This window comes from Wyeomyia smithii, chromosome 2 (genome assembly GCF_029784165.1).
Source record: "Wyeomyia smithii strain HCP4-BCI-WySm-NY-G18 chromosome 2, ASM2978416v1, whole genome shotgun sequence".
Lineage (NCBI taxonomy): Eukaryota > Metazoa > Arthropoda > Insecta > Diptera > Culicidae > Wyeomyia > Wyeomyia smithii.
This window is the reverse complement of record NC_073695.1, coordinates 158,554,216-158,567,783: the sequence shown is the minus strand read 5'-3', so window position 1 is coordinate 158,567,783 and position 13,568 is coordinate 158,554,216. Positions and strand designations below refer to the sequence as shown.

The window sequence follows — 13,568 nt, the reverse complement described above, 5'->3', positions numbered from 1 at the left end:
TCGAGTCCGACCTATACATAAATATAGTGACGTTTTGACTATACCATGATAAAAAAATGTCGCGTCACATATCTGAAACATATTTATTTCATGTTATTTGCATGTGTATGTACATAAGACTGGGAAACGGTTATATGGGAAAAAAGCGATGGTGTTTTTTATTCGCTCCCATGCACTTTTCGTGTTCCTTATGGATCCTATAACAACTGTGTTACTTTTCAGATCGATCGGTGAAACGCCCGATTTGCGCCCGATTTTTAAAGTTTCCATACGATTTTATATGGGAAAATTCACTTTTTCAAAACTTATTCTCTATAAATTCCCAGTTGGGTCCTAAAAATATATCGATACATGATATTTGTAGGAAATTTTCCTGAGAAAAACTTTTCTGAAGACCGTAAGGCGCTACGATGCTTGTAGAAACAGCTATTCACCCCAAACTGATTGAATGTCTGACGGACGGCTCACCATTGAATTTTACTAGCAATACTGCTGCAGCATGCTGCTATTGCAAATTCAACCATGTGATGAGAAATGATATCGCTTAAATTTATCTTGGAGGCTTCCCCGAAGATACTATGAGCAAAAATCACACTTTTAAAATTAATTCCACGCGAAATTATTTCTCATACTTAAGCAAGGCTGCAATAGCAGCATGCTGTAGCAGAGCAAGATCGCACCAAATCACCGATGGTCGAATATCGACCATTTTTTAATTTGAATGAAACTTTGCACACGTATTTGGCTCAGCAAACTGAGCATTTTCCACAGATGGAGCGATTTTTTACACCCATGAGTTACATTCTAAAAGGGCGTATACCTTTTGGCATAGGTTTTATTCGAAGCATTGTAGCCCAGAAACCGTTGGTTGTATAGAAAAACTGTCTGAGAATGAGTTGTAGGGAATTAAAAATGCACCATAGAAAAAATATACACTGTACAAAAAAAATTTTTTTGACCAAAAAAAATTGAAAATAAACATTAAATTTCATTTTAAAAAAAAAGTTGATTTTTTTTTTATTTTTTTTTTAAAGAAACTTGACGTTAACAAGCAACTTTTAAAAAAAAGTCCAGGATGGAGAAATGAAAAATATTTTTTTTATGGTAGATTAATTTTTTTTATAAAAATTCTAATTCAAACATTTTTCAAAATATTTGTATTCTGATGATTTTAAAAGATGCAGAGAGTCATATTGAATCAAAAAGCTCTTGGTAGTAAACATTCTAAAGGCATCGGTTTTCGAGTTATTTAAAATTTAAGCTCGAAAAATTATTAATATTTCGGAAAATACACGTTTTTCTTAATTTGTCCATGGTTCTCCAGCAAAAACCATACGTTCATTGGAATGCTTGATCAAAAATATACAATTCATTCTTTGACAACAAAACGATTGGATAAATAACTCAAGCGCTAAACCTTAGCCTACCTACACGTTCCCCCTTGCCGAATGTTGTATAAAAAAATATGTTTGTCGTGCAACACTATCTACTTGTTTACTAATAATAACTGTTTGTAAAGTACGCAACCAATAACTACTGGGTTACCTATAATATCTGTTTTTGTATATAAATACGATTGCACTACTCCAAATGTGTTAGTAACAGTTTGCATTTTGTGAAGATGAATAAAGTGAAAATGGAATACACCAAGCCCAAATGTTGTAAACCCTTTCCTGATCATCGGTGCTCATCAAGCTTACGCAAAATAAAAAAAAACGTTATTGCAAAATTAAAAATATTGAACAGTCAAGCTCATTTTAATACGTCTTTATCAATTTGTGACTCGTGTAGTTATTGGAATGATAGTCAAGCCACCATTCATCCCTTCGTTGTTGACTATTCAGAACCTGGAACACAGCTTCATCATAATATCGGAAGTACTCCATCATGATACTGTTGCGGTTCAGGTGTTCATTGCCAAATTAATGAGTTTTTGAAAACAACAATAGAGTTGATTTATGTCTGATGGAGCTGCCTCACAATATAAAAATAGAAAAAACTTTGCAAGTTCAAAACAAAATATAACGTCGATGCAGAGTGGCATTTTTTTGCGACTTCTCATGGTAAAGGCCCATGTGATGGAATTGGTGGCATATTAAAACGAATGGCAGGAAATGCAAGTTAAGCTAAAGAACATGAACATCCCATTACAAGCGCAAAAGAATTGTATGATTGATCTAATCAGAAAAGTAATAAAAATTCATCAAAAATGTCATTTAGTTGGGTATCATATGAAGAATATGAACAAGGAGCAACAGAATGGAGCAATATTTTCAAAAAATTTATGATAATAGCTGCCACACAAAAGTATTACTCTTTTGTTCCGATTTCAGAAAATAAGATACAAACGAAGCTGTTTTCAAAAGATGACGAATCATTTACTTATGATGTGTATAAAATATAAGGTGAAACTAGTTCTGTAAAGTATCTATGTCATAAAAAAATGTGCCTAAGATAATAAAACTCGAAAATAAATATTTGATTCTTATATATATTTATATCACTTAGAACATTTAACTCTTTTCTTGAGAACCGTTCGCCCAATCGTTTTGTTGTCAAAGAATGAATTGTATATTTTTGATCAAGCATTCTAATGAATGTATGGTTTTTGCTGGAGAACCATGGACAAATTAAGAAAAACGTGTATTTTCCTAAATAATTATAATTTTGCGAGCTTAAATTAAAAATAACTCGAAAACCAATGCCTTTAGAATGTTTACTACCAAGAGCTTTTTGATTCAAAATGACTCTCTGCATCTTTTAAAATCATCAGAATACAAATATTTTGAAAAATGTTTGAATTAGAATTTTCATAAAAAAATTAATCTACCATAAAAAAATTATTTTTCATTTCTCCATCCTGAACTTTTTTTTAAAAGTTGCGTGTTAACGTCAAGTTACTTTATAAAACAAATTGAAAAAAAAAAATTCAACTCTTTTTTTTTTTTTAAATTGAAATTCAATGTTTATTTTTAATTTTTTTTGGTCAAAAAAATTTTTTTTTGTACAGTGTATATTTTTTTTTTATGGTGCATTTTTAATTCCCTACAACTCATTCCCAGACAGTTTTTCTATACAACCAACGGTTACTGGGCTACAATGCTTCGAATAAAACCTATGCCAAAAGGCATACGCCCTTTTAGAATATAACTAATGGGTGTAAAAAATCTCTCCACCTGTGAAAAATGCTCAGTTTGCTGAGCCAAATACGTGTGCAAAGTTTCATTCAAATCAAAAATGGTCGATTGAATTTTCGCGTATTTCCAGGCGATTTCAATTCAATCAGTTCGGGTGAATAGCTGTTTCTACAATCTTCGTAGCGCCTTACGGTCTTCAGAAGAGTTTTTCCCAGGAAAATTTCCTACAAATATCATGTATCGATATATTTTTAGGACCCAACTGGGAATTTCTAGAGAACAAGTTTGAAAAAGTGAATTTTCCCATATAAAATCGTATGGAAACTTTAAAAATCGGGCGCAAATCGGGCGTTCCACCGATCGATCTGAAAAGTAACACAGTTGTTATGGGACCCATAAGGAACACGAAAAGTGCATGGGAGCTAACATTTATTTTTTGTCCCAGCCTAATGTACATATGGCAATATGTGTGTTAATGTTATGATTTTAATGTTCGGTATAGTTGAGCTGTTAGCTACCAAAAATTTGTTACTTAGAGTGAAAAAGAAATCCAGCAGAAATTATCAAGGTGTATTTTTTCTAAAAATTGAAGTGTTCGTGTAAATCTATTTTAACAATTAATAAGTTTGAATGAGAAAGGCTGGATCTCACCGCTAGGTGAATTAACTCCGGTTTTATTCATATCATCATCAATTTTCAATGATTTTCGGCCTTTTGTGATTCGGCCGTTTGATAGATTCGGCCGTTTGATAGATTCGGCCGTTTGTTATTTCGACCGTTGGAAATTCGGCCGCTTGTGTTTCGTTCGTTTGTAGGTAAACCATAACAGTTTGCATTTTTTGAAGATGAGTAAAGTGAAAATGGAATACACCAAGTCCAAGTGCTGAAAACCCTTTCCTGATCGTTGGTGCTCATCAAGCTTACGCAAATTAAACGAAAACGTTATTGCAAAATTAAAAATATTGAACAGTCAAGCTCATTTTAATACGTCTTTATCAATTTGTGATTCGTGTAGATTATATTGTATCAAAGTGAGAGATGAATTTGATCTCGAAGAGCATCCACACAATTCATTCATGGAACCATCAACATCAGGATGTGGAAGAAACATTCTACCGACGGAGTTGCAACCATCTGCATCTGTATACGAATTGGCGGAGATACTATCAATCGTATAATCATACTTTTAAGAAAGCATTCAAGAAGAATACTCCAGAGCACAGAAAATTGAGTTTTTCAACAAAAGCCTAGCTGGAATCAACGTTTCACCAATATCACTGGCAAAGCTCAATCAGGAAAAATATCCTTAAAAAAGTATCTGAACATTACTGACGGTAGAAGAAAAAAAAATTTCGATTTTGATGCTGAAGATGACCTGGATTTAATGAAACGTAAACGTAAACGTAAAGACTTCGATAAAATGATTTTGTATTTAAAAGAAAAATTTACTGCGCCCGAATGCTCGAGGGAAGATAAAGTAAGAATACTTTCGGTTCTACCGAAATCTTGGAACCAACAAACGATAACAGAACAGTTTGAAACAACGGAATACATTGTGAAACAGGCTCGGCGCATATCAGAGTTTAGTGGAATATTGGCTATTCCTAACGTGAGGCTTGGACATGGATTGCCCCTGGAAGTAAAAAACGGGATATTGCAGTTTTATGACAGTGACCAGGTCAGTAGAGCCATGCCAGGGCAAAGGGACTACGTTTCAGTGAGAAAAGATGGTAAGCGACAGCATGTGCAAAAGCGACTATTAATGTATTCAATTCATGAGGTTTACGCTTATTTTAAAGATATCAGCAAAACTGATGTTGGGTTGACTTCTTTTAGAGCTTTGAAACCTAAGCATTGTAAATTACTTGGAAGCTCAGGATCTCATAATATTTGTGTTTGTACTATTCACGAGAATACTAAATTGATGATACACAGTCTAATAAAATATTCATTCCAAAATGATTCTAAATTTTACTTTGAACAACTATTATGTAGCTCAACTACACGATCCAAATATTGTTATCTCCGCGAATGTGAAAATTGCCCAAGCCGTTTAGATTTTGAAAACAGTTTTTTCAAAGAACTTGAGGAACCTTGTGTGAGTGAAATACCTTCGAACAGTGGATTGCAATAGATCGATGTAATATAGACTTGTGAAACCAATTGATGAATTTGTATCTTATTTTTGTGAAAAGTTGGAAAAGTTGATAACCCACGATTACATAAAAATTCAACAGTCGACTTACATGAGAGAAGCAAAAATAATTTGAAAGATGGTAAAGTTGTTATGGTGTGTGATTCCTCAGAAAACTATTCATTTTTTCTTCAAGATGCCACTCAAAGTAGTTATTGGAATAATAGTCAAGCCACCATTCATCCCTTCGTTGTTTATTATTCAGAATCCGGAACACTTAAGAATATCAGCTCCATCATAATATCGGAAGTACTCCATCATGATACTGTTGCGGTTCAGGTGTTCATTGCCAAATTAATGAGTTTTTTGTAAACAAAAATACAGTTGAAAAAAGCGATATTTATGCCTGATGGAGTTGCCTCACAATACGAAAATAGAAAAAAAACATTGCAAGTTCAAAACAAAATATAACGTCGATACAGAGTGGTATTTTTCGCGACTTCTCATGGTAAAGGCCCATGCGATCAGGGCCGGATTTAGACGGTGGGGGCCCGGGGCAAATTTGTTTGTGAGGCCCTCTTTCCTTAAAACATTTAGAGGTAACGTTCTAGGAGGTGACGAGCAAAAAAAAGGTCGCCCCAGGACTAGGGAGGCCCCTTGCATCGGGAGGCCCGGGGCATTTGCCCCCTTTGCCCCCCCTCAAATCCGGGCCTGCATGCGATGCAATTGGCGGCACATTAAAACGAATGGCAAGAAATGTAAGTTTAGAACATGTACATCCCATTACAAGCGCAAGAGAATTGTATAATTGGGCTAACCAGAAAAGTAATGAAAACTCATCAAAATTGTCATTTAGTTGGGTATCATATGAAGAATATGAACAAGAAGTAACAGAATGGAGCAACATTTAAAAAAATCTAAAATAATAGCTGGCACAAAAAAGTATCACTTTCTTGTTCCAATTTCAGAAAATAAGATGCCGTAAAACGGGGTATTGATCATTTTTTTCACTTTTTCCGTGAGTATTTATATATTTTACATCTGAAATTACAGGTTTCATATTTTTAGAATCAGTACTGGCATCCTTAGAACTTGAGAAGTTAGTTTTTGAAGCCCTTCAAAAATCTTGAACATTAGAAACATTTATTTTTCGTCCTTGTTTCAATTTTCCATATTTGGGGTAACTTTGATCAGTTTGAATTTTGGATAGTTTTGAAACCTTTTTGAACTAAAAATGTTAGATAATGCTTTGATAACATGTTTAGCGACGCTTCCCGGATTGCCATAACGTTACCCTTGACTGCTCTTACTGCGGAGGATAGTCCTGTCCTTGCACCTAGCCGCGGTATGTACTGCGAGTCATTTTTATGCCATATGTAATTTTACTTTCGATGATGAAAAACGTAAACGTTGGTCGCGAAATGTGCCAGAAGTATTTTGTAAGTAAGCAATCGTTGTAAAATGTTTGTGTTCAGAAAACGTATGTTGATCATATGAGCCGTTGCGGAACAGAGTGGTCTAAAGACCATTTTTTGCGAAAATGTAACATGTAACATGTAGCATATAAGTAAACATATAAGTGATAAGTAACATATCACTTGTTCTGTAAATGTCACACGTAATAGGTAACATGTTACACGTAATGTAACACGAAAAATGTAACATGTAAAATATTATGTAATATGTAACATGTTGTGTTACATGTAATGTTACACGTGCCATCTTACATGTGACATGTTATATGTACCATATAACATGTGACGCTAGTCATTTTATATGAGTTACCGTCATTTTCTTTGTCATTCACCAGGTTTGTTAGGGATACCATCCGTCCTGATTTAGCAAAACATGTCCTGATTTTGGAACCCATTTGGAACGTTCTGATTTATTTTTCATATTTTAGCAATTGTCCTGATTTTTCTGACTGATGCCGGATATTCAAAAAAGTAGCAAATTGTTCAGTATTATCATCTTGACTCCGGGAAAAAACGAATTTATTTCGAAAGATTTTTTTCTTTGGTTGAATCTTGACGAGAGAAATTGTCTAGTCGTTGGAACCGTTAAACGTTCTTTTGACAATTGTTAAGTTTATTTCAAACAGTTTACTAGTGTTGCATTTTAGGTATCTACTAACGCCTAATGATATTATATAGGCCCGGTCGGAAAGGGTTACGTCAAATTTTTGCTGGAAAAAAGTTGTCCTGATTTTTAACTCCGACCAAATGGTAACCCTAAGGTTTGTGTACATAGACCACTCTGTTCCGAAACGATTCGAGGATTCCAGTGAATATATATATATATGAAGTCAGAGTGGTCTATGTACATTGGTGAGAATAAATCACCGATTTCGCAAAGAAACTGTTAATTTTATGTATCTCCATGTTAACCCACTTCATAACCTTTATATTATAACATTTTGTTTAAAAGAATCCGTTGAACAGAATTTTAATCAGAGATTTTTCAAAAATTGCTTCTCCTGAACAATTTGCTCGATGGCACATGGACCACTCTGTTCCGCAACGGCTCATATATGCAAGGCCTTTCCAAAAACATAAGTATCAATTAGGGTTTGCAATCCCGGGAACGATTTCCCGGGAAATAGCTTTTCCCGGGATTCCCGGATCCCGGGAACAGAAATATTGATTCCCGGGATCCCGGGATTCCCGAATTCCGCGAAAATTTTGTATGATTCACTATAGTTTCTTATGCAATATTGCAATAAAATTGAATACGTCAAACTGGTGCGACCTGAAATAAATCATTTAATAAAACTTAAAGTCAGTATAGTATTTCAACGTAAAAATCATTTTTGCATGTTAATTAGTAAGCCTTCAAATGCTCTAAGACTGACTTGAGTCGTGTTGAACTGATTATTTATTATTCTATCGTTTCCTTCCGGTTTGTCTTGGTCACAGAAAACCACCGAACGGCGTAATAACGAATTAACGTAGTTAATTAACCAAAAAGCTTGCTTAGAATCTTACGTTCTAATCAATAATGATATAAACTCCAAAAGGGTTAAAAATGTTGTTCTGTCAATGAAAACTAAATTTAAGACGCAGTTTATTTAATATAAATCACAATGGCATAGCAAATATATTTAAATGAAAAAAAAAGCGAATAGGTTTGCTACCGCTCAAGTAAACAGTAAATATTTACTGTAGTGTAAAAAACATTTTGCCCAAAAAGTCCGTACCGAATATAGCGAATATTTTCCGCGTCCAATGCCTGCTAAAGACACAAACACACTGGATACGTTTGCGTTGCGTTGACGTTAATTTGGCAGAAAATGTTTGCGTTAACTGTCAAATTGCCGCAAACGCAGCCGTAACATATCCATTGTGTTTAGGCCTTAACACTCAGTTTTCTCTTCAACAAACTGAAAGAATTGGACACCAGTTTTCAATTAAGTGTAGCAAAAGCTGTAATCGGTGATTTGAAAGTATCCTAGAATTCAAACATTAGCGGTGATTCAGCAGACTTGAGCAAAGTTTTACAGAAGGAAATACAATTTTTGAGCTCAACGGAAAATTGTCAGCGGATCTGAAGTGAATGTTTGACGACATCCTCCCTAATTCTCCTCTTCTGCGAATATATGCTACAAAAATCGATCACGAATTTTTTATGTTAACTTGAAAATGTTTTGTATTTCATTTGTTTTTTTTTTTTGTTTTTCATGCGAATTGAGAATGAATTTTTAACAATTTTTTGTTACCTTTAACAGATGAACTTCATTTAAAATATCGTTTTGCTAAAGAATTAGTCAGTTCCCGGTTCCCGGGAAGTGCGATTTTTCATTCCCGTTTCCCGGGAATATTGCAAACCCTAGTATCAATAGGCCAGCTCTAGTCTCTTACGTACTATTTTCTAGCCAAGACAACATCCTGGCGTAGGCCAGGATGATGTTTTGGCTAGAGCATAAAACTGGACTTTCTTAACAAATATAAATTAATTTACTGTAAATCAAATAAATTTGACTGAAATGTTTTCTAGTTGATTGAGAAACTTAAATAACGGATTTGAAAAACATGTCAATGAATACGAAATGTTCAATATTCGACTAGTATAAAGTGCTTTTTTGGCACTTTTTTCTTTTTTTATTCTCGCTTATTTTCCGTCGGTCTATTTCCGCCACTGTTGTGGCCAATTACCGACGCCCAGGGAGGCGACTCCACACCCAGGTCCCTAACTCACGACCCGTTAATTAACGGACCGGCGCCAACGGCTTTACTTCCTCATGCGATGGAAGGCGTGATCCCAGAGATTTTTCGCCTCAGAAAATCTCCCGGTGTCGGCTAGGATTGAATCTAGACCAGTTGGGTTGGTTGTGAGTGGATCACGCCACCCCACAACCATCGACACCTATGTCGGCGGTGGGATTCGAACCCAGGCGTCGAGCGTGGCTGGCGGAGACGTTACCAACCACACTAGGCCCCGCTCTTTTTTTGGCACTTATTGAGAGTAAGAAATGTAACGGTCAAATTAATTTTAAAATTTGTTCATCAAAACAATAACAAATTTTGACCAATGCAATATTGTTCAGACCTCGAATGACACAAGACTAAGATGTTATACTCAAATTTAGCAAAAGTAATCACGGAGCAGTTTTATTTCAACTATTCATGAGAAGGGTAAAACTGATCAATAATACCCCGTTTTACGGTATTTGTTAATTTAAATAAAGATATTTCGTTTGCTTTGCATTCAGTTATTTCTCAACTTCAGCCGCATGTCCTAATGGCGCTGATAATGTGCTGCTGAAAAAAAAACTGTTGGACATTTGATAACAAACACAAAAGAAGTTTTTGTTTTATAAAAGAGACACAGGTAAGATATCACCAACCACGGAAGATAATATAGTATTGTTTAAAATTATCAAAATGCATAAACATTTACCGAAACTGTTGGGTATAGGAACTGCTTCACAATATTTGCAAATTATACCATACAATATGATTTGGATTGATAAATTATTCATTTTCACACTTTTTCACCATTTGTTTGGTATGTTTCATCAATCTTCAGCTTTCAATGGTACACAAAATCAGTTCACAATGTTTGACATATTTAGTAACCTTGTTCATGTTTTAAATTTTACATTGCTATTGAATAGCTTTATTATGATCAAGTCACAAACGAAAAATTTAGTTGCCAAAAAGTGAGCTAATTATCACCAAGAATAGAACAGCTGTCAACAGAGCTGCCAGCCGCTATGACTAGAGAACCTGTATATTAGAGAAACGACAAGACCATCACCGTTAAGGCAACCGTCAACATCAAAACGGGCGATCTGTATAATTTTGCATTGCCGTTATCCGTTTTGATGTTGACAGTTGCCTTAACGGTGAGTGTCTTGTCATTTCTCAAATATACAGGTTCCCTAGCTATGACAGCGCACGCTTGTAATAAAAATAACACAAAAAGGACTAAGATTAAACTCACTTCCTTAGAGTAAGCGCACCGGTGAGTTGCCATTTGAGTTGCTATTTTCACAACGCTGGCCGTTGCTATTTTGGATAGCAACCGATTTTCGCACCGGTCGTTGCTAATGGGGATTACCAATTCCACTATTTCTTTTTCACACCGGCAGTTGCCAATTTCTGAAGACCGCCACTAGCCAGCGTTGGCTGAATGTTTTTTTGTGATGTATTTCGCATATTTTTGCGGATCTAGTAATAACCAACTTATCCGTCAGTCAATCGTTTCCGGAATGATCTACGTTCTTTCTACTTTATAAAGTGTTCCCTCCATTTCACGTAACTTTGTTTTAACTTCGTTTTCGTTCTCCCAAGTTATCGATAGCATAATTCTTTTGCAGATTTTTTTACTTGTGCGTACATAAATTTTTTCATCCTTATATGTTTATTTGACTATTCTACTGAAAGCTGGCGAACTGTCATTAGTCGTATTCTGAATTTCATGCTGTCTCGGTTCCCACAGTTTGCTATTATTATTTGAAAATTTGCCGCCAAAAAGAACTTAAATATAGAACGCGTAAATTGTTTTCGATTATTTGATAGATTCTAGTGATGAAGAAAGTGATTTCGCAAAACAAATTTCCTTATACGCGATTAAGAAAATGGTTTTGGAAAGATTCGGGGCAACTCTCAGCCTAGTAAATAGCCAAATATTGACCGCCATACGGAGGAAGGTGCCATCCAGCGTTTTAACAACGGTCTATACCGATGACCATTTCCAACGCCGCTTTTGAACGCATCTTAGGTTGTTTTTGAAGATATTCTTATTATTTACAGCGGTAAAGGAGAAAAATAGTGTTTTATACAACGACCGAACGAAACGGGAAAATAGTTGGTAATACTTCCGAGAAGATTTGCTTAAACCTTCCAGGTTTATTGAATAATATTGGCCAATCTTGTGAGGTTTTGAGCTTTCCGCATCGTGTAGGTTGCAGACCAAAATGCCAACCAAAATGGTCATCTCAATAAAAAACCTATACAAAATGTTTACCTGCCCGAAAAAACACCCTGTGCAAAATTTCAGCTTAATCGGAAATAAAATTGAGTAGTGGTTCACGCCGACACTTGCGTCCTACAACCTGTATAACAAGCGAGGCAAAACACTTCGTCTTCCGAGGCCGACCAATTGAGGCCGCATTCGAAACACTCATCATCTTCGTATATTATTACGAACATTCACTATCGAGCACAAAAAAAAACAACAGTTTGACATTTCATCAAATAGCAACGATTCGGCTCGTTGCTATCGCGTTGCCAAATTTGCGGTTGCCGCGTTATAATGGGAGTTGCCAAACTAGCTTCAGAAACTTCTACAGTAAACGGACAATGTTTTGTATTGTAACCTTAAAAAACATGGTATTTTTACTGTAACCTTGCAAACGATTTTTGTCATTACCATGTTTTAACAACGTTTTTTGTTGTTGCATCTACCACCGACAGTATTTTTACCATGAAAAACATTGTCAGTAACTTCTAAATGTATGTGAAAAATGCCTGTAAAAATGTTGTTAAGCTTAAGATACATGACAACACCCCTTTTTATGGTAAAAATGACAAAAAAAATGTTTTTGTCCTTAAAGCCTGGTCAGCCTATATACCAGGGAGACTAGGGAACCTGTATATTAGAGAAACGACAAGACACTCACCGTTAAGGCAACTGTCAACATCAAAACGGGCGATCTGTATAATTTTGCATTGCCGTTATCCGTTTCGATGTCGACAGTTGCCTTAACGGTGAGTGTCTTGTCATTTCTCAAATATACAGGTTCCCTAAGGGAGACGCAGAGACACTCACCGTTAAGGCAACTGTCAACATCAAAACAGATAACGGCAATGCAAAATTATACAGCTGGCCAGTTTTGATATTGACAGTTGCCTCAACGGTGAGTGTCTTGACGTCTCTCTGGTATAGGCAGACTATGACGGCTGTGTACAGTGCGGCTATTTAGCCCACTCACCCGTTTTCACACCGGTCGTTGCTATCGTCTCAGTTTGACGTTTCATCCAGCATAAGCCTTTAGCTGCGCTGCTATCGGGCTGCCAAATTTGAGAGCGCGATGCTTTTCTGAGGCCCGGCTACTATATCTTTAGCGCGTTTAGCAGCGACCGGTATGGTATGAAGTGATGATAGAGCGCTACCAAACGGGGTATAAAAGCGCACCGTTAAGGATGCCCTTAGGTCTAAACTAGAGTGCCTATATAAATATAACTAGAGTGGCGCCGTGTCATCCAAAGTAACGCTGGTAACACTGAACATCCTTTCTCTTTTCCCCACACGTGTTTAATAGGTTGTTTGCTCAATTGGAATGAAACTGACAGATAATTTTTATTCCAATTTTTACAGTGTCGCCACTCTATATACTTACAGGCACACCAGTCTAAACGTAAACAAAACGAGAGATTTTTGTGCTTGTGAACAGGGATGCCAGGTCATTTTTCCAAATGTCTTCACGTTGTAATAAAAAATGTCTTCACATGTCTTCCAACCCGAGAGCCGTCTCGTTAGGAACGACCAAAAACTGAAAAAGTTACCGGCCAATCGAAAACTGTCGAGCAAAAAAAAAGGTCACCTCCTCTGCCAATGCGGGTCAATGAGGTATACAAAGGTGAGGAAGAAGAAGACATTTGTCTGTATTAGTAACTAAAAAGAGGTAAACAGAAGCACGTGTTGGGGTTGTGACGTAGATCTTCAAAAACAAGCTTATATTACAAGTTATTCATATGAACATGTGAATCTAGTCTAGGGAAGGCGAAACTGAATGAATTAGTAGTCACACCGAAATGATGGGTTATTCTGCCGCGTACATTAATATTGCTTCC

General features: G+C 35.9%; 1 protein-coding gene across 1 annotated transcript in view; it reads right to left on the bottom strand.

The window, feature by feature from the left end:
* LOC129721824 (uncharacterized) overlaps positions 1-10,474 on the bottom strand; it is a 240,622-nt gene extending 230,148 nt beyond the window's left edge. The window contains exon 1 of the mRNA XM_055674840.1: positions 10,168-10,474. Within this exon, the coding sequence (XP_055530815.1) occupies positions 10,168-10,249 (82 nt within the window). The 5' untranslated portion in view covers positions 10,250-10,474. The remainder of the gene's footprint in view (positions 1-10,167) is intronic.
* Positions 10,475-13,568: the final 3,094 nt, after the last annotated feature.